Here is a 25,333-nt window from a genome sequence, read left to right on the forward strand (position 1 = left end):
TTTTAAAGAAATTTTTTCGTTTATGTTAGAGGCAGAGAGAGTGAGGTCTCATTCACTGGTTCACTCCTCAAATGCCTGTGATGGCTATGACTGGCCAGGCCTAAGCTGGGAGTTGGGAACTCAGTTGACGTCTCCCACCTGGGTGGCAGGAACTCAGTTACTTGAGCCGTCACTGCTGCTTCCCAGGGTCTGCATTAAGTATTCCAGAGTCAGGAGCCAGGGCTGGGAATCACATCCAAGCATTCTGACATGAGACACAGCTTTGTAACCCCTAGGCTAAACATCTGTCTCCCTTTTTCTTTTAAGTAATGTTTTCACTAATTATAAGACTTGAAGGGGGAACGGCACTGTGGTGTACTGGGCTAAATCTCTACCTGCGTTGCTAGAATCCCATTTCAGTGCCAATTCTTGTCCCGGCTGCTCCTCTTTCGATCCCCCTCTGCTATTGGCCTGGGAAAGCAGTAGAAGATGGCTCAAGTGCTTGGGCCCCTGTAGCCGTTACTGGAGGGAAGGCTATGGTGGAAGCCGTGGGGTTCTTGTCTTCACGCAAGAAAGAATTGAGGCATGAGACAGAGAGCAGAGTGTTAAGGCTTTACTGGGGACAGGGCATCCATGAGAATGGAAAGGACAGATAGAAAGAGCACCCAGTTGCTCGGAGGACCGGGGAAGAGCGAGGTTACATGGTTGAATGGAGAGAAGGAAGGAAGGAGGGAGGGAAGAAGAGAAGGAGGGAGAGCAGGAGGGCGGGCAGGCCAGGCAGGTGGCTCAGTAGAGAGGCAGAGAGCTGAGGACACAGTCTGCTTGGACTCCCTAAGTTTTTAAGGGAGTCTGTTTACCCACTGCTCCCTCTCCTCCAGGACAAAGGATGGAGAGTCCTGGTGAAAGGGTTTGTTGGCTGAAAATTAGCAAATTCCTCCCCAGATGTGCTGGCAGCCAAGGGCAGAGTGGAGGGGCTTCCCTTGAGTAGGGGGGCTTCCCTTAGGGCATCTGAGAAGGTTTTATTGCCCCATGTTATCAGGTCCTGAGGAGAGAGAATTCTTCTGGGAGCTTTCCTTGGAGGAAGGACTGGGCCCACCTGGGAGGTTATCAGGGTCTGGGCAGGACTTTGCAGGGCAAGATGCTGGGCTCCAGGCCTTTCTCATACACACATGGCCTCAATATCAATATCTGACTTCCTACCTAACACACCCACATGGGAGACCTGGAAGAAACTTCTGATTCCTGGCTTCTGATCAGCTCAGCTCCAGCGGTTGCTGCCATCTGGGGTGTGAACCAGCAATTGGAGTACCTTTCTCTCTGTTTCTCCCTCTCTCTGTAACTCTGCCTCTTGAATAAATGAATAAAATCTTAAAAAAAAAAAAAAAAAAGACTTGAAGGGGCCAGCATTGTGACACAACAGTTTAGGCTGCTACCTACAGTGCCAGCATCCCATATGGATACTGGTTCAGGAGTCCCAGTTGCTGCACTTCTGATCCAGCTCCCTGCTAATGCTCCTGGGAGAGCAATGCAATGGAAGATGGCCCAGGTGCTTGGACTCCCGCACCCATGTGGGAGACCCTGATGAAGGCTCCTGGCTCCTGGCTTTGGCCTGGCCTAGACTGGGCAGTTGCAGCCACTTGGAGAGTGAACCCTGGATAGGAGATCTCTCTCTCTCCCCTTCTCTCGCTGCAGCTCTGCCTTTCAAATAAATAAAATAAATGTTTTTTTAAAAAAGGACTTAATGAAAAATTTTCCCTTTTTTAAATTGCAAAATGAATGAAGGATTGGAAAGTTGTGTTCAGAGTAGCTGTGACCAAGTTTATTTCACCAGAGTTATCAGATCTTCAGAGAACTTATTCTTCCCAAACTCACACAAGAAGGCCTGGAGCCAGAATACAAATTTATTCATTTAAATAGTGAAATAATTCCTTAAAGAGATCATTCAGTGTGGTATGGGTGGGTTGATACACATCCTTATCAATTGTGGGGAAGCTTACCGGGAGTTGATTGAGCTATTCTGTCTTCTGCATGAGCAGACACATTTAAGAGTTCTTTTACTTTGGGAGCTTCGGTGGGCTACTCATACTCTTTGTGAGCAATCTTATCTGTCCCCAGAGAATGTTTCCTTCCGTAGGAATGATGACCAAATTTTGACTTTCTATACATGAAACCACTAAAAACTCAATTTTTTGCATATGAAGCTTCATAACTTTAAATGGTTTTTAGTACTTTTATCATCTCCCAGTGCTGTATTTTTGGGAGTTACTCATGCTGTGGTGGGTGGTGCATTAATCAAGATTTCTGAGTTCTGTTTCTATTTTTTGTCTTGTAATTCTTAGAACCTTGAACAACTGAAGGCAGCTCTTTCTGTCACACCCTTTATCCCAGTGATTCTTAAATTTTAGTGCATAAGAATCACTGGGGAGCCTCTTAGAAATGTAAATTTGTAGACCCTGCTGTTAGATTCTGGCTCCTCTGGGCTGAGGTTGGGCCAGGAGTTGAATAACATTGATTCAACTTAAGAAGAACTGCCTCATGCCTTTTGAGTGTGTGTGCACTATGGAAAATTTTTATTGTTTATCTACAGCAAAGTTGGTGAAGGGTAATTATTATTCTAAAATACAGTTTTAGGAATAACATAGGCTCTTCAGCTAATGTATGAGTTGTCGTGTTTATGTGTCTATATGATGCTTGCCAGATTGAGAGTGGTTATTATGCACTGAATACAAATATAGACCCTGAAATTGTTCTCTTGGATCTCATAATATCTTATGCACTAGGCATATCCATAGTACATGCTTAGATAAAAATGTATTGCTTATTAATGGTATAATTTTACAAATCGTGACAGTTGTTTTAAAGATGTATTTATTTTATTTGAAAGAGTAGAGAGATTTTCCATCTGCTGGTTCACTTCCCCAAATGGGCTGGTGGGGGATGCTGGGACCCAAGCACTTGGGCCATCTTCTGCTGCTTTCCTAGGCTCATTAGCAGTTAGCAGGGAGCTGGATTGGAATTGGAGCAACCAGTACTGGAACTGGCTTCCAGTGTGGAATGCCAGTATCTCAGGTGGCAGCCTAACTTGTGTATCACAACACCAGCCTATAAGTTTGTTGTTGTTGCTGTTACTGACAAAAGATGTAATAATCAATGTAACTTTCTTTTCTTTAACTTTGTATTATAAAAGTTTCAAACATTAAAAAGACTGGTGTTCAATTATCCACTGCTGTAAACAGCCATCCTATAACAACTTGGATTAAAATAACCATTTTGGGGCCGGCGCTGTGGCACAGTTGGTTAATCCTCCATCCCAGTTCGAGTCCCGGCTGCTCTGCTTCCATTTTAAAAAAAAAAAAAAAAAAACATTTATTTATTTATTTGAAAGAGTTACACAGAGATAGGAGAGGCAGAGAGAGAGAGAGGTTTTCTATCCAATGGATCACTCCCCAGTTGGCCGCAATAGGCGGAGCTGTGCTGATCCAAAGCCAGGAGCCAGGAGCCAGGAGCTTCCTGCAGGTCTCCCACATGGGTGCAGGGGCCCGCTTGGGCCATCTTCTGCTTTCCCAGGCCATAGTAGAGAGCTGGACCGGAAGTGGAGCAACCAGGTCTCGAACCGGCACCCATATGGGATGCCAGGGCTTCAGGCCAGGGCTTTTACCTGCTGTGCCACAGTGCCGGACCCAATCCAGCTCTCTGCTATGGCCTGGAGAAGCAGTGGAAGATGGCCCAAGTCCTTGGACCCCTGCACCCATGTGGGAGACCTGGAAGAAGCACTTCGGATTGGCGCAGCTCTGGCCATTGTGGCCATTTGGAGAGTGAACCAGTGAATGGAAGACCTTTCTGTTTCTCCCTCTCCTTCTCTGTAACTCTACCTCTCAAATAAAATAATAAATAAAATGTTAAAAAAAAAAACCAACAACCATTTTGTTATCTCCCACAGTTTTGTGAGTCAGGAATCCAGACCAGACACAGAGAGAGAAGCTCTAAGTTCTGTATAGTGAGATGGTCCTGGAAGCCTCCATAGACTTATTTCCTGTACGTGAACCCCTCATTAGGGTGGATTTAACTGACTGGGGATCCGCGGGAACCATCACTGGAGTCCTTGGTTTCTCTCCAGTTTGTTTTAGGGTGACTCCCTACTTAGGCTGCTTGCTTTCCCCGTGACTTCTCCACAGAGTCTGTCCAGCAAAGAGGCTAAATTTTTTTACTTAGTGGGTTACAAGCATGAAGGTAGAAGCTGCCGTGTCTTTGTAAGCAAATCACAGGTCAAGCCCATATCAAGTGAGAAGGTATGGGGGCTGGTGCTGTGGCGCAGCAGGTTAAAGCCCTGGCCTGAAGTGCTGACATCCCATATGGGCATCGGTTCTAGTCCCGGCTGCTCCTCTTCCGATCCAGCTCTCTGCTGTGGCCTAGGAGAGCAGTGGAACATCGGCCAAGTCCTTGGGCTCCTGTACCCATGTGGGAAACCTGGAAGAAGCTCCTGGCTCCTGGCTTCAGATCGGTGAAGCTCCAGCCATTGTGGCCATCTGGGGAGTAAACCAGTGGATGGAAGACCTCTCTCTCTGTCTCTAAAAAAAAAAAAAGTGAGAAGGTATGAATTCTAGAAGTTCATTTGGGGGCTATGCACTGTAACTACCTATATACATGGTGTAATAAAATTTCCATATTCCAGTCACTGGCTCTTAAAATGATCTCATATGTTCGCCAGTTCAAGCCCGGTTTCTTCACTTCCAATCCAGCTCCCTGCTAATGCACCTGGGAAAGTAGCAAAGGATGGCTCAGGTGCTTGGGCCCTGCACCCATGTGAGGGACCTGGAAGAAGTTCCTGGTTCCTGGCTTTGGACCAACACAGTAGTTGCAGCCATCTGGGGAGTGAATCAGCAGATGGAAAACCTCTCTCTGTGTATATAATTCTACCTTTCAAATAAATAAAATACATCTTAAGAAAAAAAAAAAAACAAAGTGTGGGTATTTGGTGCATTGGTTAAGATGCTGCTTGATGGGGCCAGTGCTGTGGCGTAGCGAGTAAAGAAGCTGCCGCCTTTAGTGCCAGTATGCCATAAGGGCACCAGTTCGAGTCCCAGCTGCTCCACTTCCGATCCAGCTCTCTGCTATGGCCTGGGAAAGCAGTAGAAGATGGCCCAAACCCTTGGGCCCCTGCACCCACATGGGAGACCTGGAAGAAGCTCCTGGCTCTTGGCTTTGGATCAGCGCAGCCCCAGCTGTTGCAGCCAGTTGGGAAGTGAACCAGCAGATGGAAGACCTTTCTCTCTTTGCCTCTCCTTCTTCTGTGTAAATCTGACTTTCAAATAAATAAATCTTCTTAAAAAATAAAAATGATGCTGCTTGGAATGCCTGCATCCTATTGGAATGGCATGCTCAAGTCACAGGTCTGGTCTGCCTTTTTTTTTTTTTTTTTTTTTTTTTAAACTATTTTTTTGAAAAGTAAAACAATAAAGAGAGGGAGTGAGAGAGATTGAGAGATCTTCCATCTTTTGCTTCACTTTCCACATGACTACAGCAGCCATGTCTGGACCAGGATTCAGGAACTCCATCCTGTTCTATGTGGGTGACAGAGTCTCAAGTATGTGGACCATCATCCACTGCCTTCCCAGATGCTTTAGCAGGAAGCTGGTTTGGAAGCGGAGCGGCAGGGACTTGAGTTGGTCCTTCTGTATGGGTTGCTGGACACAACACCATCCCCAACTGATTCCAACTTCCTGCTAATGCACACCCTGGGAGGCAGCAGGTGGGAGTCCCTGCCAACCACTTGGAAGACCTGGGTGGAGTGCCAGGCTCCTGTTGTTGACATTTGGGCATGAACCAGTTATCTCTTTCTCTGCCTCTCAGATAAAGAAAGATGTAAGACATGCACAGGGCAAGGCACATGGGAAGGGGCATGGCGTGGAACTTCCATGTCCTCTCTGGGCACACCACCCTTCAGGTGCCTCCATGTGTTCAATAATGTGCAAGCTTCTCTCTGGTTTCTCTTAATTTATTTAACTTTGAAAAACTGGGTTGTATGTCTTATAGAGATTAGTATGATCTGTATTTTGTTGAGAAACATGTTTCTCTGTTATCTGTGTTTCCTATAAATTGATATTTATGTTTAGTAACTACACTGAATTAATTTATTATCGTTGTCTATATCTGTTAACTGATAAAGGATGGCAAAATAGTGATTTTTAAGTCTATAGTTCCTTTTAATTTTTTTTCCGAATAATTCCATAAAAAGAAACATTATTATCTGTGTGGTCAACCAAAGGAAATTTTGTGTCAGAAAAACAGGATAAGTGCTGATTATTTCCTTTTTTTGAAGATTTTTTTCTTTATTTATTTTACTGAAAGAGTTACACAGAAAGAAAAGGAAAGGCAGAGAGAGAGAAAGAGAGAGAGAGAGAGAGGTCTTCCATCCACTGGTTCACTCCCTAGATGGCCACAACAGCCAGAGCTGAGCCGATCCAAAGCCAGAAGGTGGCTTTATCCACTTTACCACAGTGCCAGCCCCCAACCTCATTGATCTTACATCTATATCTCTTCATTTTCCCAAGCCCCAAATCCTACTTTCCAGTGATATCAGTGTAATGACTTAATTTGATTTACTTCATAACTTACATGCAGTAATCTCAGAGTAACTGCAACTGCATTAAAGAAAATAATCTCGGGGCTGGCTCTGTGGTATATCAGGATAAGCTGCCACCTGCTGAGCCAGCATCCCATATGGGCACCTGTTGAAGTCCCCCCCAGCTGCTCTACTTCCAATCCAGCTCCCTGGTAATAAGCCTGGGAAAGAAGCAGAGGGTGGCCCAAATCTTGGGCCCCTGCACCCAAATGGGAGACCTGAAAGAAATACCTGGCTCCTGGCCTTGGCCTGGCCCAGCCTTGGTCGTTCCAACCATTTGGGGAGTGAACCCCTCCCTCTTCCTATTCTCTTCCTCCCTCCCTCCTTCTCTCTCTCTGTAACTCTGCCTTTCAAATAAAATGAATCTTTAAAAGAATTTTTTTAAATAAAATAAGATTATTTTTAGTAATTCTTTTGTTTTTGATTTTTTTCAAGATTCATTTATTTAGGAGACAGAGACAGGAAGAGAGGGATCTACCATCTACTGGTTCACTTCACAGGTGGTTGTAACAGCTAGGGCTAAACCATGCTGAAGCCAGGAGCTTCATCCAGGCTTCCCACATTAGCCATCTTCCGCTGATTTCCTAGGCCATTAGCAGGAAGCTGGATAGGAAATGGAGCAGCCAGGACATGAACTGGCACCCATATGGGATGTTGGCGCTGCAGGCAGCAGCCTTACCTGCTACGCCACAGCACCGGCCCATATAATATTTATTAAAGACTCTTACAGCTAATGGTGAAAATAGGAGTGGGAGAAGTAGACAGCTAATGAGAATATACTTTGGGTGTCTTTTTATACCATGAGAATGGCAGTCATTAGCCATGAACTAGTATTGTGTTGGGATCCCTGGGTTCCATTTCTATCTCTGTTCTTAGGCAACATTTTTTCTCCTTAGACCTCAGACTTTCCTGTTCTTGACCCCAGCTGGACTGCTCAAGAAGAAATGGCCCTTCTGGAAGCCGTGATGGACTGTGGCTTTGGAAATTGGTAAGACTTGGTGGTAAGAGTTGTTCTGCCCTAGTGCTCAGAGAGGTGGCTGCTGTTAAGGACAAAGTGAAGAGCTTCAAAATGAGAAAATGTCAGCAGCTTTCCTGTTGACCCAGCTACGACACCACAGTGCCAGCCCCCACCTCTTTTTTTTTTTTTTTTTTAAAGATTTATTTATTTATTTATTTGAAAGGCAAAGTTAGAGAGGGAGAGGGAGAGACAGAGAAATCTTCCATCAGCTGGTTCACTCCTGAAATGGCCGTTAACAGCTGGAGCTGGGCCAGACCAAAGCCTGGAGCATCCTCTGCGTCTCCCACGTGGGTGCAGGGGCCTAAGATTTAGACCCTCTGCTGCTTTCCCATGCTCATTAGCAGGGAGCTAGATCAAAAGTGGAGCAGCCAGAAATTTAACTGACACCCATATGGGATGGCTGCAGGTGGTACCTTTACCGGCTAAGTCACAGCGCCAGTCCCTCCTCTCTCCTTCTAAGCAAAGATCACAAAGAAGACTTGCTTCTTGGTGGTGGGGGCACTAGAGCTAGGAATTAAGAAATGCATCCTGGTGCCAGCACTGTGGCATAGCAGGTTAAGCCATGGCCTGCAGTGCTGGCATCCCACATGGGCGCCAGTTCTAATCCCGGCTGCTCCACTACAGACCCAGCTTCCTGCTAATGCACCTGGGAGAACAGCACAGGATGGTCCAAGTGCTTGGGTCTCTGTACCCACATTGGAGACCTGGAAGAAGCTCCAGGTTCCTGGTTTCAGCTTGGTACCAACCAAGTTGTTGCAACCATCTGGGGAGTAAATTAGCAAATAGAGTTTCTCTTTGTGTCTCTCCTTCTCTTGCTGTATAGTTCTTTCAAACAGATAGATAGATAGATCTATTCATCCGTCCTGCCCTCAAGAAGCTGATAGCTTAGTAGGGCATCAGAACTATGTATACAAGTGATTTAAGTACACAGAATAGCGAGTAGTGAAGCCTTAGGAGGGAGGACCAGGGATGTAGTGCTGTAGACAGGAGGGCTTCTGCCTGTCCACCACCTGGCCTAGGAGGCAGGAAGCTTGAGTGTAGAATCTGGGTTTGTCACTTACAAGCTTTATGTTCTTGAGTAAGTTTATTAATGTTTTTGTACTACATTTTTGTCTCCTATGGAATTGAAATACTAAAAATATCCACACTGTAACGTTAATCCTATGATTGACTTAATTTATATTGTGAGTGTTTCTAGCTCTGCCTGGCAGATTGGAGGAGTTCTAGAGATGAAATGTTTGTTCATGAAAAATGTTTTATAACCTATAAAACATTATACAGGAATAAAATTAGTATAGTGCGATGTTTACTGTTCTAAGGTAGTTTCTTATCATTTATAGCAATTCTTTCCCTGAGGTCTGGGTCACAGAGAAATCCACAGATTTTCTAGTCATCTTCCTTTCTTTTGGCCAGAGCTGGGCTGATCTGAAGCCAGGAGCCAGGAGCTTTCTCCAGGTCTCCCATGTGGGTAAAGGGCCCAAGCACTTGGGCCATCCTCCACTGCTTTCCCAGGCACACTAGTAGGGAGTTGGATCAGAAGCGGAGCAGCCAGGACTTAAACCAGCACCCATATGGGATGCTGGTGCTGCCATAGGCAGTGGCAGTACCCACTATGCCCCAGCAAAGGCCCCAGGAAAGGACTTTTTAGTTATTGTTTCTATATCTTGGAATACAAAATTTGGAACATGAGATTATACCAATATGAGACTTATATTTGTCTCATTTTTCTGTGGATATCTTTGTTACATTAGTTTGGAGTTATCAAATTACAGACATCTTATGCCTGTGACTTAAAATATCAAGAACAAACCACTTTGACAGTTATGTATGAATGAAAGTATTGCTTCCTTCTCTCCTTTCTAAAGGCAAGATGTTGCCAATCAGATGTGCACCAAGACGAAGGAAGAGTGTGAGAAGCACTATATGAAGCATTTCATCAATAACCCTCTGTTTGCATCTACCCTGCTAAACCTGAAACAAGCAGAGGAGGCAAAAACTGCTGACACGGCCATTCCATTTCACTGTAAGTGCCTCCCTGGTTTGGTAAGAGATGCTTAGCACATTGCTGGGCCCTGTATGAACAGTGATTGGAACAGTTAAAGAGTATGTGGAATAAAGGGGGAGTTGGCATGGGAGCTCTTGAGTCAGGGTTATAATGTGGCAGAGAGGGACTGGTGCTGTGGCACAGTGGGTTAAGCTGCCGTCTGTAGTGCCGTCATCCCATGTGGGCAGCAGTTCTAATCCCAGCTACTCCACTTCTCATCCAGCTCCCTACTAATGTCTTTGGGAAGCAGTGAAAGATGACCCAGGTCCCTGGGACCCTGTACCTACATGGGAGAAGACCTGGAAGAAGCTCCTGGTTCCTGGCTTCAGCCTTCAGACTGGCACATCCCTGACCTTTGGAGCCATTTGGGGAGTGAACCAGTAGATGGAAAATTTCTCTCTCTCTGTCACTTGTTCTCCCTCTCTGTAATTCTGCCTTTCAAATAAATAAACCTAAAAAAATGCCTATAATGTGGCAAAGAAGGAACATCTCTCAGGGGTCAGAGTTCTTACTGGACATCTGGGAACCCGAAACCACTGTGTAGTTGGGCCCTCTCTGAGTCTCTTGAACATAGCAATTAATTTTAGTGCTTGCTTCTGTAAGATGAGATGTGAAAAAGGGACCAACCTTTCCATGCTGTGGTGAGTAGAAGCCTTTAGCAATCCCTTTGGAGGGTTTATTATCTTTTTTTTTTTTTAAGATTTTATTTATTTATTTGAGAGGTAGAGATACAGATAGTGAGAGTTAGAGACAGAGAGAAAGGTCTTCCCTTCGTTGGTTCACTCCCCAAAAGACTGCAACAGCTGAAGCTGTGCCAGTCCAAAGTCGGGAGCCAGGAGTTTCTTCCGGGTCTCCCACATGGGTACAGGGGCCCAAGGACTTGGGCCATCTTCTACTGCTTTCCCAGGCCATAGCAGAGAGCTGGATCAGAAGAGGAGCAGCCAGGATTAGAACCGGCGCCCCTATGGGATGCTGGTGCTGCAGGCAGAGGATTAACCTACGGTGCCATGATGCCAGCCCCTATCTTTTTTATTTTTATTTTTTTTAAGATTTATTTATTTTGCTGGTGCCACGGTTCACTAGGCTAATCCTCCACCTGGGGCGCTGGTTCTGTGCCGGTTGCTCCTCTTCCAGTCCAGCTCTCTGCTGTGGTCCAGGAGTGCAGTGGAGGATGGCCCAAGTCCTTGGGCCCTGCACCTGCATGGGAGACCAGGAAGAAGCACCTGGCTCCTGGCTTCGGATCGGCGCAGGTAGTGGCCACTTGCGGGGTGAACCAACGGAAAAAGGGAGATCTTTCTCTTTGTCTCTCTCTCTAACTCTGCCTGTCAAAAAAAAAAAAAAAAATTTATTTTATTTAAAAGGCAGAGTTACAGAGAAGCAGAGGCAGAGAGAGAGAAAGGTCTTCCATCCACTGATTCACTCCCCAAATGGCTGCAGCTCCCAATGGTGTGCCAATCCAAAGCCAGGAGCCAGGAGCTTCTTCCAAGTCTCCCACATGGGTGCAGGTGCCCAAGGACTTGGGCCATCTTCTGCTTTCCCAGGCCATAGCAGAGAGCTGGATTGGAAGTGGAGCAGCCCAGACTCGAACCAGCATTCATTTGGGATGCCAGCATTGCAGGCGGTGGCTCTAACCTCTATGCCACAATGCCAGCCCCGAGTTTATCATCTTAAATGAGTTGCTTAGAGAGTCTAGTGCTTGGGTGATTACTAATTGCCTTAGTGTCAAGTTCAAGGAGCAGTTTATCATTTTTGTTCACTTGGTTTTAGCAATGATGTCAGACTTTTAATCTCACAGACCTGTGGGACTAGTGGGTCTTTATAAACCATCTCAAAACATGATGAATTACAAATGTGCATCTTTCCTGAATGACTCCCAGAGCACAAGTCATGAGATATGAATGTTTTCACATCTCCCTTCCCTTCCTCAGACTCCATAGACTTAGTTGTGTACCTGGCTAGCTCAGAGGCAGAGGATACTGCCTACTTGGATAGCACTCTTCTCAAATCTATTGGGCCATTTGTTCCCAGCTATAGCCCAGTGAGATGACCAGGGCAAGTGTTTTCGTTTTACACAGGAAAAATTCAGATTCAGAATGATTAAATAATTTGTGCAAGATCATGGTACTGTTGGGTGGCAGAGCTGGTACTCCATTCCAGCCAACCTCCAGATCAAGTGGGTTTTTTGGCTTCTCAGTTGATGAGGCTCTTAAATTGAGATTGACACCAAGGGGTAAGGGATCTGAAGCTGACAAGGATCTTGTGTCCATTCATTTTAGGAAAGTAGAATCAGAGGAAGTTTTCCCATTTTTATTCAGAGGGTTCCGTAAGTCCTATTTCCTAGTCTGAGGAATCAGCTAGTTTCCATAGTGCTTTATTATCTTTTTCATTTTTCCCTTTATTTTTTTAATTTATTTATTCTCTCAGATACTGTCTTTGTCCATACAAAAGTGTCTCAGAGTGTAAATAAGGACTGTTTTGTGTCACTTCTTCCTGTCAGTACTCTGTTAGTCAATGAGACAAACTCTGAATCTTCCAGCTGCAGATGACCCGCCTCGACCCACCTTTGACTCCTTGCTTTCTCGGGACATGGCAGGATACATGCCAGCTCGAGCAGATTTCATTGAGGTAGGAAACGCCTGGTTTTGTTTTTGATGTGTGCTGGAGCTCTTGCCTATGGAATCCATACCGCCTGAAAGAGATGTGTAAAACAGTTCATTTGTCAAGCTCTTAGGAAGACACAGTTTCTTCCATTTGAGTTCTTTTTCTCATTTGTAAACATTTGCACTAGTAGAACAGTAAAAGTTTTAAATTGTATTGGTTCTGGCTCATTGTTCCTTTGAATGTATGGAGTTTTCTGCAGTATTTCTCATGTCATACTAGCAGGTTTCAAGGTTGTACTGTATTAGGAGTTGGCAAACTTTTCCTGTTATAGGCCAGATAGTAAATATTTTAGGTTTTTCAGGTCTTAGTTTCCGTTGCAACTGAACTTTGCTGTCACTGTGCATAAGCAGTGTGGATAATATTGTGTTCCAGTAAACTTTATATGTGGCCAGTGCTGTGGCTCACTTGGCTAATCCTCCGCCTGCGGCGCCGGCACCCCCGGTTCTAGTCCCGGTTGGGGCGCCAGGTACTAGTCCCGGTTGCTCCTCTTCCAGTTCAGCTCTCTGCTGTGGGCCGGGAGGGCAGTGGAGGATGGCCCAAGTGCTTGGGTCCCTGCACCCACATGGGAGACCGGGAAGAACCTGGCTCCTGGCTTCAGATCGGCGCAGCTCCGGCTGTGGCAGCCATTAGGGGGGTGAACCAACAGAAGGAAGATCTTTCTCTCTGTCTTTATTTCACTGTCTATAACTCTCTCTCTCTCTCTCTCTCTCTCTCTCTCTCTCACTCTCACTGTCTAACTCTGCCTGTCAAAAAGAAAAAAGAAAAAAAAACTTTATATGTAAAAAGAGGTAATGAGCTGCATAGTAGTTTGCTGACTCCTACTCTGCATACACAATAGTGAATATGTATAAAACTGCCTGTTCTTCCAGCCGTGGAATTAAAAATCATGCGAATATAGTCACAAATCTTGATTTATCATCTAATCCAATCCACAACTGCAATGTTCCTGGAAATAACTTCAGAGTTTAACAGTTTTGCTGGCCACATACACAAGTCAGTATTTTGTTCATGGAAAGTGATATCAGGACTGTACCATAGACACTGACCTCATGAACTCTACTTATTAAAGAGAATATGAGGGGCCAGTGCTGTGGTGTAACGGGTTAAGCTGCCATCTGCAGTGCCTACATTCCGTATGGGTGCCAGTTCTACTCCTGAATGCTCTGCTTCCTATCCAGCACCCTTCTAATGTGCCTGGGAAAGCAGCAGAAGATGATGCAAGTGCTCGAGTTCCTGCACCGGCGTGGGAGACCCAGAAGCAGCTCCAGCTCCTGGCTTAGGCCTGGCCCAGCCCTTGCCGTTGTAGCCATTTGGAAAGTAAACCACCAAAAGGATGATCTTTCTCTCTATATATGTGTATCTCCCTCCCTCTCCCTCTCCCTCTCTCTCTCAAAGGATGATCTTTCTCTCTATATATGTGTATCTCCCTCCCTCTCCCTCTCCCTCTCTCTCTCTCTCTCTCTGTGTGTGTGTGTGTGTGTGTGTGTGTGTAACTCTGCCTTTCAAATAAGTAAAATAAATCTTTAAAAAAGGATGTGAACGGACATACCTGTTGAATTATATAAACAATGTTATTCACTACGGCTCTCAGATAATACAAAATAAATGAAATTGTGCAAACTTCTTACCTAAACACTTGTAGGCCAAAATAAAGGTTAGATTATCTTGGAAATGAGCAGACTGTTTTTAATTTTTAGAGCAATAAGTTTCACTTCTTTCTTGAATTTATAACTATTCTCATTTTTTGTTGTCAGTACTACTTGAAAGCCCCTCAGATTTTCCTCGATTTCCTATTACTTATGGCAGTATCCTTTTATCTCTCTCTCTTTTTTTTTTTTTAAGATTTATTTATTTTATTTGAAAGGCGGAGTTAGAGGGAGAGATAGAAAGAAATCCATCTCTGTCCACTGGTTCACTCCCTAAATTGTAGCAACAGCCAGGACTGGATCAGACTGAAGCTTCTTCCGGGTCTCCCATGTGGGTGCAGGAGACCAAGCACTTGGGACATCTTATACTGCCTTTCCAGGTGTACCAGCAGGGAGCTGGATTGGAAGTGGAGCAGCTGGTACTCGAACTGGTGCCCATATAGGATGCTGGCATTATAGGCAGAAGCTTAACCCACTATGCCCCAGTGCTGGCCCTCCATCTAGATTTTTTTTTTAAATGTGTTTGCTTGTGTATTTTCTGTTTAGTTTTAAAGCATGGCTACTATAAGCCATTAATCTTCACTGATGAATTTGGAGTCCAGATTTTTTTTTTTCCCCTTAACAGGAGTTTGACAATTATGCAGAATGGGACTTGAGAGACATTGATTTTGTTGAAGATGACTCGGACATTTTACATGGTAACATTTTATTTTATCAAATGTTTATTGAATGTAAACTGTGTGACAACACTGTTGGATTCTAGGAATGCAGGAATGAATATAATGTGTCTTCTGCCTTTATGGGAGTTAAGATGCTGAACCTACGGTATGTTGGGTTTCTACCACACTGAGTGAGTTGTGATAATGGTGAGAATGTTGATTAGATAATAGCAGTTGGTGCTACCCCAGGCATTGGCCTTTTTGTTTGGGGTGAGCCTGCCCTAAGGTCATGGGTTAAATGGCGCTCACTTGCTTTCTTTCTTTAGAAGGAAAGGAATTTGTGTGAAGACCTTGAGGCTTCAGTAACAACTGCTGGTAACTAAATGTAGTATACTTGTTGAATTGCAAGTTAAGTTTTCATGTTGCATTAATTGGCACTTCATCACTCCAAGGGGAATTTGATTCTTTTCTGTTCATAGAGAAGCTGTGTGGGTGTTTGTTACCCTGTTTCTGGGACTAAGAGTCTTTGGAAAAATTTCACCTTGAGAATTTTTTTCTCTATGCACTTCTTGAGCAGTTTTCTTTGCAAAATTTCATTCCTCCTCTTTTCTCCCACACAAATTGAAGGAAAGTCAAAGTGACGCAGATAGAACTAAAAGAGGAAAGCTTGAAAGCAAACGACTTCAGCATTCACTAGATCCATTGTATCTGTTCAGTCTACCATGTCAATCTCTCTTTTCATCTCCAGTGACTCATGTTGTCTGTTTTCACCTCTTATGTTATTCCCTTTAAGGTGGTGTGCAGGTTGCCATTCAATATTTATCTTCATACACACCAGCGTTAATTAAAACGTTACTGTTTCCTGACTTGTGTCTTTCTTACCAGACTATTCTTTGCAAAAAGAGCAGCTTCATAAGTGTCATCCTTTTAGGTACTCTTCAGAAATACTAAACTTTTGAAAGTCAACATCTTTAATGTCAGTAATGATTCAACTATGTAAGTGACTTGCTGAATCACTTCTGTAGGCCCTAATCCAAGGTCTTCATTCGTATGATTCAGCATGAAGAAAACTGTAGTAATGGTTGATATTTAATTTTGTTCTTCTTTGTAGGAGCAGGATTTGTAATTTCTTCTGGTGACTTGTGGTCCTTTCTGTAATTAAGTGGGGACAGAAGGGGCAATCACAAAGAGGCAGTTAATTGATCAGTAATTTTAGCTTTTCAAACCTGTGACATATTTTAGTTATTGGTACTTTCTACAGTTTTTTTTTTTTTTTTTTTTTTTTTTTTGGACAGGCAGAGTGGACAGTTAGAGAGAGACAGAAAGGTCTTCCTTTGCTGTTGGTTCACCCTCCAATGGCCGCTGTGGCCGCACCAGCCGGCGCATGGCGTTGATCCGAAGCCAGGAGCCAGGTGCTTCCTCCTGGTCTCCCGTGCAGGTGCAGGGCCCAAGGACTTGGGCCATCCTCCACTGCACTCCCGTGCCATAGCAGAGAGCTGGCCTGGAAGAGGGGCAAGTGGGACAGAATCCGGCACCCTGACTGGGACTAGAACCCGGTGTGCCGGTGCCGCAGGCGGAGGATTAGCCTAGTGAGCCGCGGTGCTGGCCTCTACAGTTTCTACAACCTTGTAAAGCTTTTGCTCTAGAACGAGAACATCCATATTAATCCTTCCACATAGGTAGCTTGGACGCAGTGTGCGTAAGGATCCCTGTGAAGTATATATAAGATGTGTAGATGGGTGCTTTTAACATGGTGGTAACATTTTAAAGAGGTCTGCCAGCACTGCAGATGAAAGGGATGACTTGCTGGTGCCTCAAGAGATGCCTTGTTGATGGCTCTGTGCTCTCGTGACTCTTGGCAGCACAACCAGTGTCCTGGCACCTGTTGCCCCTGAGCAGTCTCTCCAGAACACTCCGTGAAGGGGCCTAGGTGTCCAAGGAGGCTCAGAAAGGAATGAGAAGGAGCTGTTAAACATACTTGGGAGGCCGTCGCTGTGGCATAACAGATAAAATCGCCGCCTGCAGTGCTGACATCCCATATTGGCACTGGTTCAAGTCCTGGCTGCTCCACTTTTGATCCAGCTCTCTGCTATGGCCTGAGAAAGTAGTAGAAGATAGCCCAAGAGCTTGAGTCCCTGTACCCCTGTGGGAGACCCAGAAAAAGCTCCTGGCTTCAGATTGGTGTAGCTCTATCAGTTGTGGCCATCTGGGGAGTGAAGCAGCAGATGGAAGCCCTCTCTCTTTCTGCCTCTGCCTCTCTGTAACTCTGCCTTTCAAATAAATAAATAAATCTTAAAAAAAAAAAAAACAAAAAACTTGGAATAGAGAGGGGCACAGAATTTGTAGACATCAGGACGCTTGCTCAACCTCACCCTTGTTTCTGAGTCACTCTGGTCTCGAGCAGGTTCTTGGAGTCTTGGTTGCTGTTTCTTTTTGTCCCCTGCCAGTAAAGAAAGAGTGACACTGATTAGTCAGAGAATGAAAATGTCTTCAAGGAAGGGTAGTAAATAGTGGAGACTGGTGTTATTGTCATTCCATCAGACCATTATACTCGTAATATTACTGAGCAGTAACAACATTCCTTTTATGTTTCCTCACTTAGAGCTGCTGGAAGGAAGCAGACTGCTTGTCTGGATTTTGTATTCAGAACCCGTCTAAAATACTGGCTGATGCCACCAAGCCCTTTTCCTTTCCCAAAGATTTTTGCTTTGATTCATGGAATTTACCTAATAAAATTGGCTTGCATTATCAGAGGCTTGGGATACAATGGATGGATAACTAATTGCATTCCAGCCATGCCAGAAGGCTTTCAGAATGGGCACAGAAAAACTACTGCAAGTTATGCATTGTCCAAGGAAGAAAATTAGGTAGTTCTGAGATCCCTTAATGGTACCTTATTAAAATATGCAGAAACTGTTAGTTTGGAAAGAGAGAGGCAGAGGGCTCACAGCTTTAAACTCTCGTGGAATATTTTGAGATATCCATGCACGTGCCCAGTTAACTACTCCTCTTCACAGCTCTTCCCTTACTCTTTTGATCTGTCAAAATCTCTCCTAAATTTATGGACTACTCATTCTGAGTGTCTCAGGGTCCTATAATTCTGATTGTAGCATCTTCTAGTCATTTTCCCAGGATCAAGGCCAGCAAAAGGCTTTACAAACCCCTGCTATGAGTTTCCAGCACCTTTCAGGGTCACACAGTAGTACAGTTCACTTTCCTGCTATTTGGAAAGCTAATATCAGCAGTATTTCTCTGATAGGCATGGGTCCCATCCATTTTTCGGGTCCTGCTCATTTTTCTTTGGCCTGCGTCCTCAACCCTTTATGGCCTTTACCAGTTAGTAGATCAGAGGTTGAGCCTGGTCTCCTGTGTGTTCAGTTGTTGTCAGTGCTCTTTCCTTTATCTTGATATAGGACACATTAGACATAAATCTTTCAGTGGTAATAAATAATACAGAAAGCATCATTCCAAGTACCATTACAAGTCCTTCATGTATGTAGAGTCATTTAATCTTCACACAACCCTGAATTGTGTGCTTTTTGTTTTTGTTTTTGTTTTTTTTTTTTTTTTTTTTTTTTTTTTTTTTTAATTTGTTTATGTGAAAGAGAGAGAGAGGGAGAGACAAGAGATAGGTTCACTCCCAAAATGGTGGCAACAGCCAGGGCCAGGCCAGGCCAAAGTCAGGAGTCTGGAACTTCTCCCTGGTTTCCCATGTGTGTTGCAGGGTTCCAAGTATTTGAAGTGTCTTTCTCAGGCACATTAGTAGGGAGCTGGATTAGAAGTGTAGCATCATGGACTGGAGCTAGTGCCCATAAGGGATTCCTACATCGCAGGTGGAGGCTTACCTGCTGCACCACAATCCCTGTCCCTGTTGTCCCATTTTTATTCCCATTTTACAGATGAGAAAATGCAGATGTGGAAGGATCACATAGCACGCAACTGGCAGAGCCATCCCTAGAGTCCTTTTTTTTTTTTTTTTTTTTTAGTTTTATTTATTCATTTGAAACAGTTACAGAGAGAGGGAGAGATGAGATCTTCCATCTGCTGATTCAGTCCCCAGATGGCCATAACAGTGTGTGCTTGGCCAAGAGCTAGGAGCTTCTTCTGTATCTCCCACATGAGTGCAGGGGCCCAAGAACTTGGACCATCTTCTATTGCTTTCCCAGGTGCATTAGCAGGGAGCTGGATTGGAAGTGGAGCAGCCAGGACTTGAACTGGTGCCCAAATGTGATGCAGGCAGAGGCTTAACCTGCTACACCACAATGCCGGCCTGAGTCCATGTTCTTAGTACTATATAATATTTACTGTCTCTGTAATCTTGAAAAAAAAAAAAAGATTTATTCATTTGGAAGGCAGAGTTATAAAGAGAAGGAGTGACAGATCCTCCATCTGTTGGATCACTCCCCAAGTGGCCACAACAGCAGGGGCAGGCTGAAGCCAGGAACCATGAGCTTCATCTGAGTCTCAGTGGCAGGAGTCCAAGAACTTGGGTCGTCTTCTGCTTTTCCAGGTGTATTAGAAGGGAGCTGGATGAGAAATGGAACATCCAGGACTCAAACCAGTACCCATATGGGATGCCAGTTACACAGACAGCCACTTAACCTGATATGCCACAATGCTGGCCCTGAATTCTTGAATTTTTACTCCTGTTTTTTTCGTGTGAGGTTTCACATTTGTTTTCTATAGCCTCACCACATTTTTGAGAAGTAAGAATAGATATTTTCCCATTTTACATTTAGAGAAATTCACACAGAAGTTAAGTAATTTGCTTAGGGCTTCCCAATTGCTGGATTTAACCATTAGGATACATTATCTTCTTCCCTTTAGCAAAATTATTTGCGTGGGTACCAGTGCTGTGGCATAGTGGTTAAAGCCGCTGCCTGCAATGCCAGCATCCTATATGGGCACAGGTTCGGTCCCATCTGCTTTACCTTTTTTTTTTTTTTTTTAAGATTTATTTTATTTATTTGAAAGAGTTACAGAGAGAGGTAGAGACAGAGAGAAAGGTCTTCCATCTGCTGGTTCACTCCCCAGATGGCCTCAATGGCTGGAGCTGCGCTGATCCGAAGCCAGGAGCTTCTTCTGGGTCTCCCATGTGGGTGCAGGGGCCCAAAGACTTGGGCTGTCTTCTACTGCTTTCCCAGGTCACAGCAGAGAGCTGGATTGGAAGAGGAGCAGCCGGGACTCGAACCGGCGCTCATATGGGATGCTGGCGCTTCAGGCCAGAGTGTTAACCCACTGCGCCACAGCGCTGGCCCCTGCTTTGCTTTCTTTTTTTTTTATTTTTTTGACAGGCAGAGTGGACAGTGAGAGAGAGAGAGACAGAGAGAAAGGTCTTCCTTTGCCGTTGGTTCACCCTCCAATGGCCGCCACAGCTGGCACGCTGTGGCCAGCGCACCGTGCTGATCCAAAGGCAGGAGCCAGGTGCTTCTCCTGGTCTCCCATGGGGTGCAGGGCCCAAGGACTTGGGCCATCCTCCACTGCACTCCCTGGCCACAGCAGAGAGCTGGCCTGGAAGAGGGGCAACTGGGACAGAATCCGGCGCCCCGACCAGGACTAGAACCCTGGGTGCCAGCACCACTAGGCGGAGGATTAGCCGGCTCCCTGCTTTGCTTTCGATCCAGCTTTTTGCTATGGCCTGGGAAAGAAGTAGAAGATGGCCTAAGTCCTTGGGCCTCTGCACCCATATGGGAGACCTGAAAGAAGCTCCTGGCTGCTGGCTTCAGATCGGCCCAGCTTCAGCCATTGCAGCCATTTGGGGAGTGAACCAATGGATGGAAGACCTCTCTCTCTACCTCTACTCTTGCCTCTCTGTAACTTTGACTTTCAAATAAATAAATAATTCTTTATTTGTGTGTACCTTGATCAAGAGCTTAGGGGGAAATAACTTAAAAAGCTTTACTTCAGGGATGTACCTGAGTTTGTCCTTATGCAGGTGCAGGAAGGATTTTGATTGGTTTCCCTTCAGTTAAGGCTTTTGAGTCGGTTTTCTTGCCAAGCAAGCAGTAAGTGCCTTCTGTCAAGAAAACAGAAACATGTTGCCAGCTATTTTGAACAATGTTAGAAATATACTGCAGTGGGAAGGAGCTTGCCTCTGACTTCTGCCCACTTCTTGAAATATTTTAAGGCTAGCCGTTTGGAAACGTTATCCGTCACCAGTGTAATCACAGAGAGCCTGTTCTTCCCCCAGAGCTGAGATCTCAGAGGCCTTGTAGTGGTGGTTAGATTTGGTGTGCTTGTTTGATGGTCTCTGGTTCTTTCTTTGCCAGTGTGTCTGGAGCTTCAGTGGCTTGTAGTAGGTGTCTGCCTTGTTGTTTCTGTTCTGCTCTGGCCCTCCCTGGGTTATTTATGCAGTTTTAAGATCTTGTAATCATTTGGAGCTAAGTGTGCCTTATAAAGAAAAGAGATGGCTTCCAATATGAGTTTTTAACTGGGAGAATTCCAGTTCTCTTCCCATTTGGTTTGGTTTTGTTCTCCGGAGACACTTGCACAAATTTAAGTGACTGAAATTCTGAGCAGTAAAGCTGTTTATCAGTGGTAATTATTAATAGTTTTTTTTCTTTGAGGGAGGTAACATCATCTCTAGGGATTTTTTTTTTCTTTTTTAATTAAGCCAATCCCACGCACATCTCAGAAAACAATGTGGTAAAGTCAGTACCTTACAAAGAATTACAGAAATGTTTTGTCAAAATTAGCAGTAATTTTCACTGGATCTTTAAGACATTTCTTTTTTCTTTTTTTTACTTTTTTTTTAAGATTTATTTATTTGAAAGACAGTTACAGAGAGAGAGACAGACAGACACAGATCTTTCATGCACTGGTTTACTCCCCAAATGGCCACAGCAGTTGGGGCTGTGCCAGGCCAAAGCTAGGAGCAGGAGCTTCTTCCAGGTCTGGCACATGGGTGCAAAGACCCAAGCACTTGGGATATCTTCCAGTGCTGTCTCAGGTGCATTAGCAGGGAGCAATACCAGAAATGGAGCAGCCAGGACAAGAACCAATGCCCATATGGGATGCTGGTGTCACAGGCAGCTTAACCTCCTATGCCACAAAGTTGGCCTGTACATTTTTTTTTTAAGTGTTTTTTTTTTTTTTTTTTTTTTTTTTTTAATTTGAAAGTCAGAGTCATAGAGAGAGAGATCTTCCATCCACTGGTGCATTTCTCTAGATGACTGCAACAGCTGAGGCTGGACAAGGCCAAAGCCAAGAGCCAGAAGTTTCATCTGGATTTCCCATGTGAGTGTCAGGGGCCCAAGTATTTGGGCTATCTTCCGCCACTTTCACAGGCACATTAGCAGGGAGTTTGATCTGAAGTGGAGCAGCTGGGACATGAACCACACAAACCGGTGCTCATGTGAAATGCTGGCACTGTGGCAGCTGCTTAATCCACTGTACCACAGTGCTGGCCTGAGGACACTGCTTTTGCACTCATCGTATTGGGTAGATAAATGAGATAAAGCACATAGGGAGCCTGAAACATCAGAACTCAGTATACTTCAGCTGTTGCTATGTTTGTTCCCCTTTCTGGCTTCCACTATTGACTTCATAATTCTTCCTTTTTCATTAAGGACAGAGTGCCCTCTAACACCAGCATGCCAGAGACCCTTCCTTTCCTCCCTCTCCCTGCATGCCTGTCCTACCAGATAGCCACATGCAATGCGTCTCCACCAGCAGGGCGCTCTGAAGCCTGTTCTCCCAGAGCAGCAACGGCAGGCCATGGAGCATCCTGTAGTTTCTGGACTTCCATGTGGAACAGCCCTAAAAACCAAGGAAGGTGTCACTTGTATGAAGAAGTCTATACCTTAAAAAAGAGTTTGAAAACCATTGCTTTAAATCTTGGACTTTACAGTACGGAATTACTTTTCATTTGTAGACAGTTATGATAGAAAAATGAACCGGGCCGGCTCCGTGACGCAGTAGGTAAATCCTCTGTCTGTGGCGCCAGCATCCCATATGGGCTGGCTACCCCTAGTCCTGGCTACCCCTCTTCCAGTCCAGCTCTCTGCTTGGCCTGGGAAAGGCCCAAGTCCTTGGGCCCCTGCATCCGCATGGGAGACCGGGAGGAGGCACCTGGCTCCTGGCTTCGGATCAGCGCAGCTCTGGCCATTTCATCCATCTGGGGAGTGAACCAATAGAAGGAAGACCTTTCTTTGTCTCTGCCTCTCACTTTCTGTAACTACCTCTCAAATAAATAAAATAAAATCTTTTTTTTTATTTTTATTTACATATTTATTTATTTATTTTGACAGGCAGAGTGGACAGTGAGAGAGAGAGACAGAGAGAAAGGTCTTCCTTTTGCCATTGGTTCACCCTCCGATGGCCGCTGCGGCCGGCGCACCGCGCTGATCTGATGGCAGGAGCCAGGTGCTTCTCCTGGTCTCCCATGGGGTGCAGGGCCCAAGCACCTGGGCCATCCTCCACTGCACTCCCTGGCCACAGCAGAGAGCTGGCCTGGAAGAGGGGCAACCGGGACAGAATCCGGCGCCCCGACCAGGACTAGAACCTGGTGTGCCGGCGCTGCAAGGCGGAGGATTAGCCTAGTGAGCCATGGCACCAGCCAAAATAAAATAAAATCTTAAAAAAAAAAAAAGAAAAATGAACCAATGTTTAAATCTTTGAACTTGTTAGAAATAAAAAGAATCCATGGTAGGTAGTTTTTTATAATTAAACTTTATAACAAATTGTATTCACTCACCTTCGCAGATGATCCAGCTAAGATTTAGGCTATAAAATAACCTAAAATATCTCAGAGCTAAGGGAGGCCAGTCTGGATAAAGTATTCCTGGACATCTGACAGTGTTTGAAGTTCCGGACATGTGTAGCGCAGCCGCTCATAGCTCAGCACGCCAGATTTTGGTATTGAACCTTTGAATGTACGATCAGCCCGAGGGCAGGCGGAAGCCACGAGATGCACAGCGTGAGTCGGTATGCAGTATCCAGAAGTCATTTCTGTTGTCTAGCCAGGGCTGCTGCATTGACAGTGCTTCAGGATTGCACATTGCTCAACCACTTGTGTTTGTTTTCCTCTTGTGTTCTGTTCTATTACTTCATTGTCCTACTTTTTTTCCTGCACTAACATCTAGTTCTAGCAGAGGGGAGTGTGTCAAACTTCCATTAGAGGTATCCTCAGGGACTACTATTGGGAAAGATAGCTGGGGCCAGAGTACAGAAAAGAGGATCAGCTGGAGCAGATCTGACTCACCTGTTCTAAATGACATTTTATTTAAAAACAGAGTTTCAGACTTGCTCTAGCAGAGCTTGTAGGTCTGTGCTGATCATTGCCCCTCAAGTCTGTACTTGAACTTGAGTGCCCTCGTACTCACTGCATGAGGAATGGGGTTGTACTGTCTGAGTACACCAATATTCCAGAGGCTTGAGGCTTAGTGGCATTCGGCTGTTTAGGATGAGCCTATAACATGAAAGAAGAAAGTCTCACACATAGTCTTTGCTGCAAAGCCAGTGTGGTGTTAGACATAATTACCTAACCTTTGAATTATGTTTTTTTTGTTTTTCAAAGGACACATGGTAGGTCAGTGTGTTGTGCCCTAGAGCCTCTTTCTTCTGCAAATACAGGCAGTAATTAAAGCAAAAATCCAAAGTCTCAACTTGTACAAGCTTATGGCATTAACAAATTGTTAAGATAGTTCCATAATCTACTGACATCAAAAAATCTTAAGATGCCTTCAAAATCCATCAGTGAGAAGAATGGTTTAACATAGCATAGTGCTATGTTACACATTACTCATAGTTTCTTCTAGAGTTGTTAATAATTGGTATTCATATCTTAACCTTAGAGGTTTTCCAAATATTAAAAACCTGTGGGAGTTTTTTGTTTCTGAAGTGTTTTTTTTTTTTAAGTATACATTTCATTTTCAGTGAAGCCAAGTTTAAGATATAGGACTAGTTCAAAGAAAGTACACATGTTGGACAATTTCAGAGTCTTTCCTACTCAAGGCTCGGAGCCAAGCTGCCTGGGTTTGGATTTTCACTTTTTCTTAGCTGTGTGATCGTGAGAAGGTTGTTTTGTGTGCATGGTGCATACATGGAAGTGGTAGGAATGAGACTGCAGAGGCAGGCAGAATCAAGAAGATAAAGGTTCTTGTCAGAGGTTGAATTTCTGCAAGTGGATGGGAAGCCACTGAAGAATTATGTATAAGTAGGGGAATTACACCATAAAATTGTGCTATTGTGCTTTAAAGTATGACTCTGATACCATCTGGAGGGAGGGAACTGGAGTAAGGCCAGAGTGGAGTTAGTAAGACAGGAAGCATGCCTCTGTAAATGACATCAAGAGAGACAAGAGGCCTGCGCTCTGAGGAACAGTGAGAGACGCAAAGGTTTATTTGAAAGATTGAAGTACAGATAAGACTGGCTAACTAGGTGTGGAGAAAGGAGAAGGGAAAAGTCTAAGTTGATTTCTGTCTTGAACAACTAAACTTTAGTTCTGTTAACCAAGGTAAGAGTTACAGAAGATGGGAAAAGGGTAAAACACAAACTTATAATTGAAGGCCATGGGAATTAAGATATTCAGTAGAGGTGATGGTGCTGTGGCATATTAGGTAAAGCCGCTGCCTACAGTGCCAGCGTCCCATATGGGCGCCAGTTCAAGTCCTGGCTGCTCCACTTCTGATCCTGCTCTCTGCTATGGCCTGGGAAAGCGGTAGAATTTGGTCCAAGTCTGTGGGCCCCTGCACTTGTGTGGGA

General features: G+C 44.7%; 1 protein-coding gene and 1 long non-coding RNA gene across 7 annotated transcripts in view; one reads left to right on the forward strand and one right to left on the reverse strand.

Moving 5' to 3' along the window:
* The window catches only part of TADA2A (transcriptional adaptor 2A), a 56,655-nt gene that overhangs the window by 14,260 nt on the left and 17,062 nt on the right, over nucleotides 1-25,333 (forward strand). For all 6 annotated transcript variants that reach the window (XM_002719249.6, XM_051824704.3, XM_089317375.1 and 3 more), the window contains 4 exons: nucleotides 7,498-7,589; nucleotides 9,485-9,642; nucleotides 12,200-12,288; nucleotides 14,596-14,668. In XM_002719249.6, coding sequence (XP_002719295.1) covers nucleotides 7,498-7,589; nucleotides 9,485-9,642; nucleotides 12,200-12,288; nucleotides 14,596-14,668 — 412 coding nt within the window. The remainder of the gene's footprint in view (nucleotides 1-7,497; nucleotides 7,590-9,484; nucleotides 9,643-12,199; nucleotides 12,289-14,595; nucleotides 14,669-25,333) is intronic.
* LOC103351525 (uncharacterized) lies at nucleotides 15,583-17,078 on the reverse strand. Its single transcript, XR_011383563.2, has 2 exons — nucleotides 17,002-17,078; nucleotides 15,583-15,781 (listed from the first exon to the last, which is right to left on the reverse strand). It is a non-coding gene; the product is annotated as an uncharacterized LOC103351525 (long non-coding RNA).

Source organism: Oryctolagus cuniculus, chromosome 17 (assembly GCF_051225735.1).
Source record: "Oryctolagus cuniculus isolate XC-2025 breed Fujian yellow rabbit chromosome 17, ASM5122573v1, whole genome shotgun sequence".
In the NCBI taxonomy this organism is placed as follows: Eukaryota; Metazoa; Chordata; class Mammalia; order Lagomorpha; family Leporidae; genus Oryctolagus; species Oryctolagus cuniculus.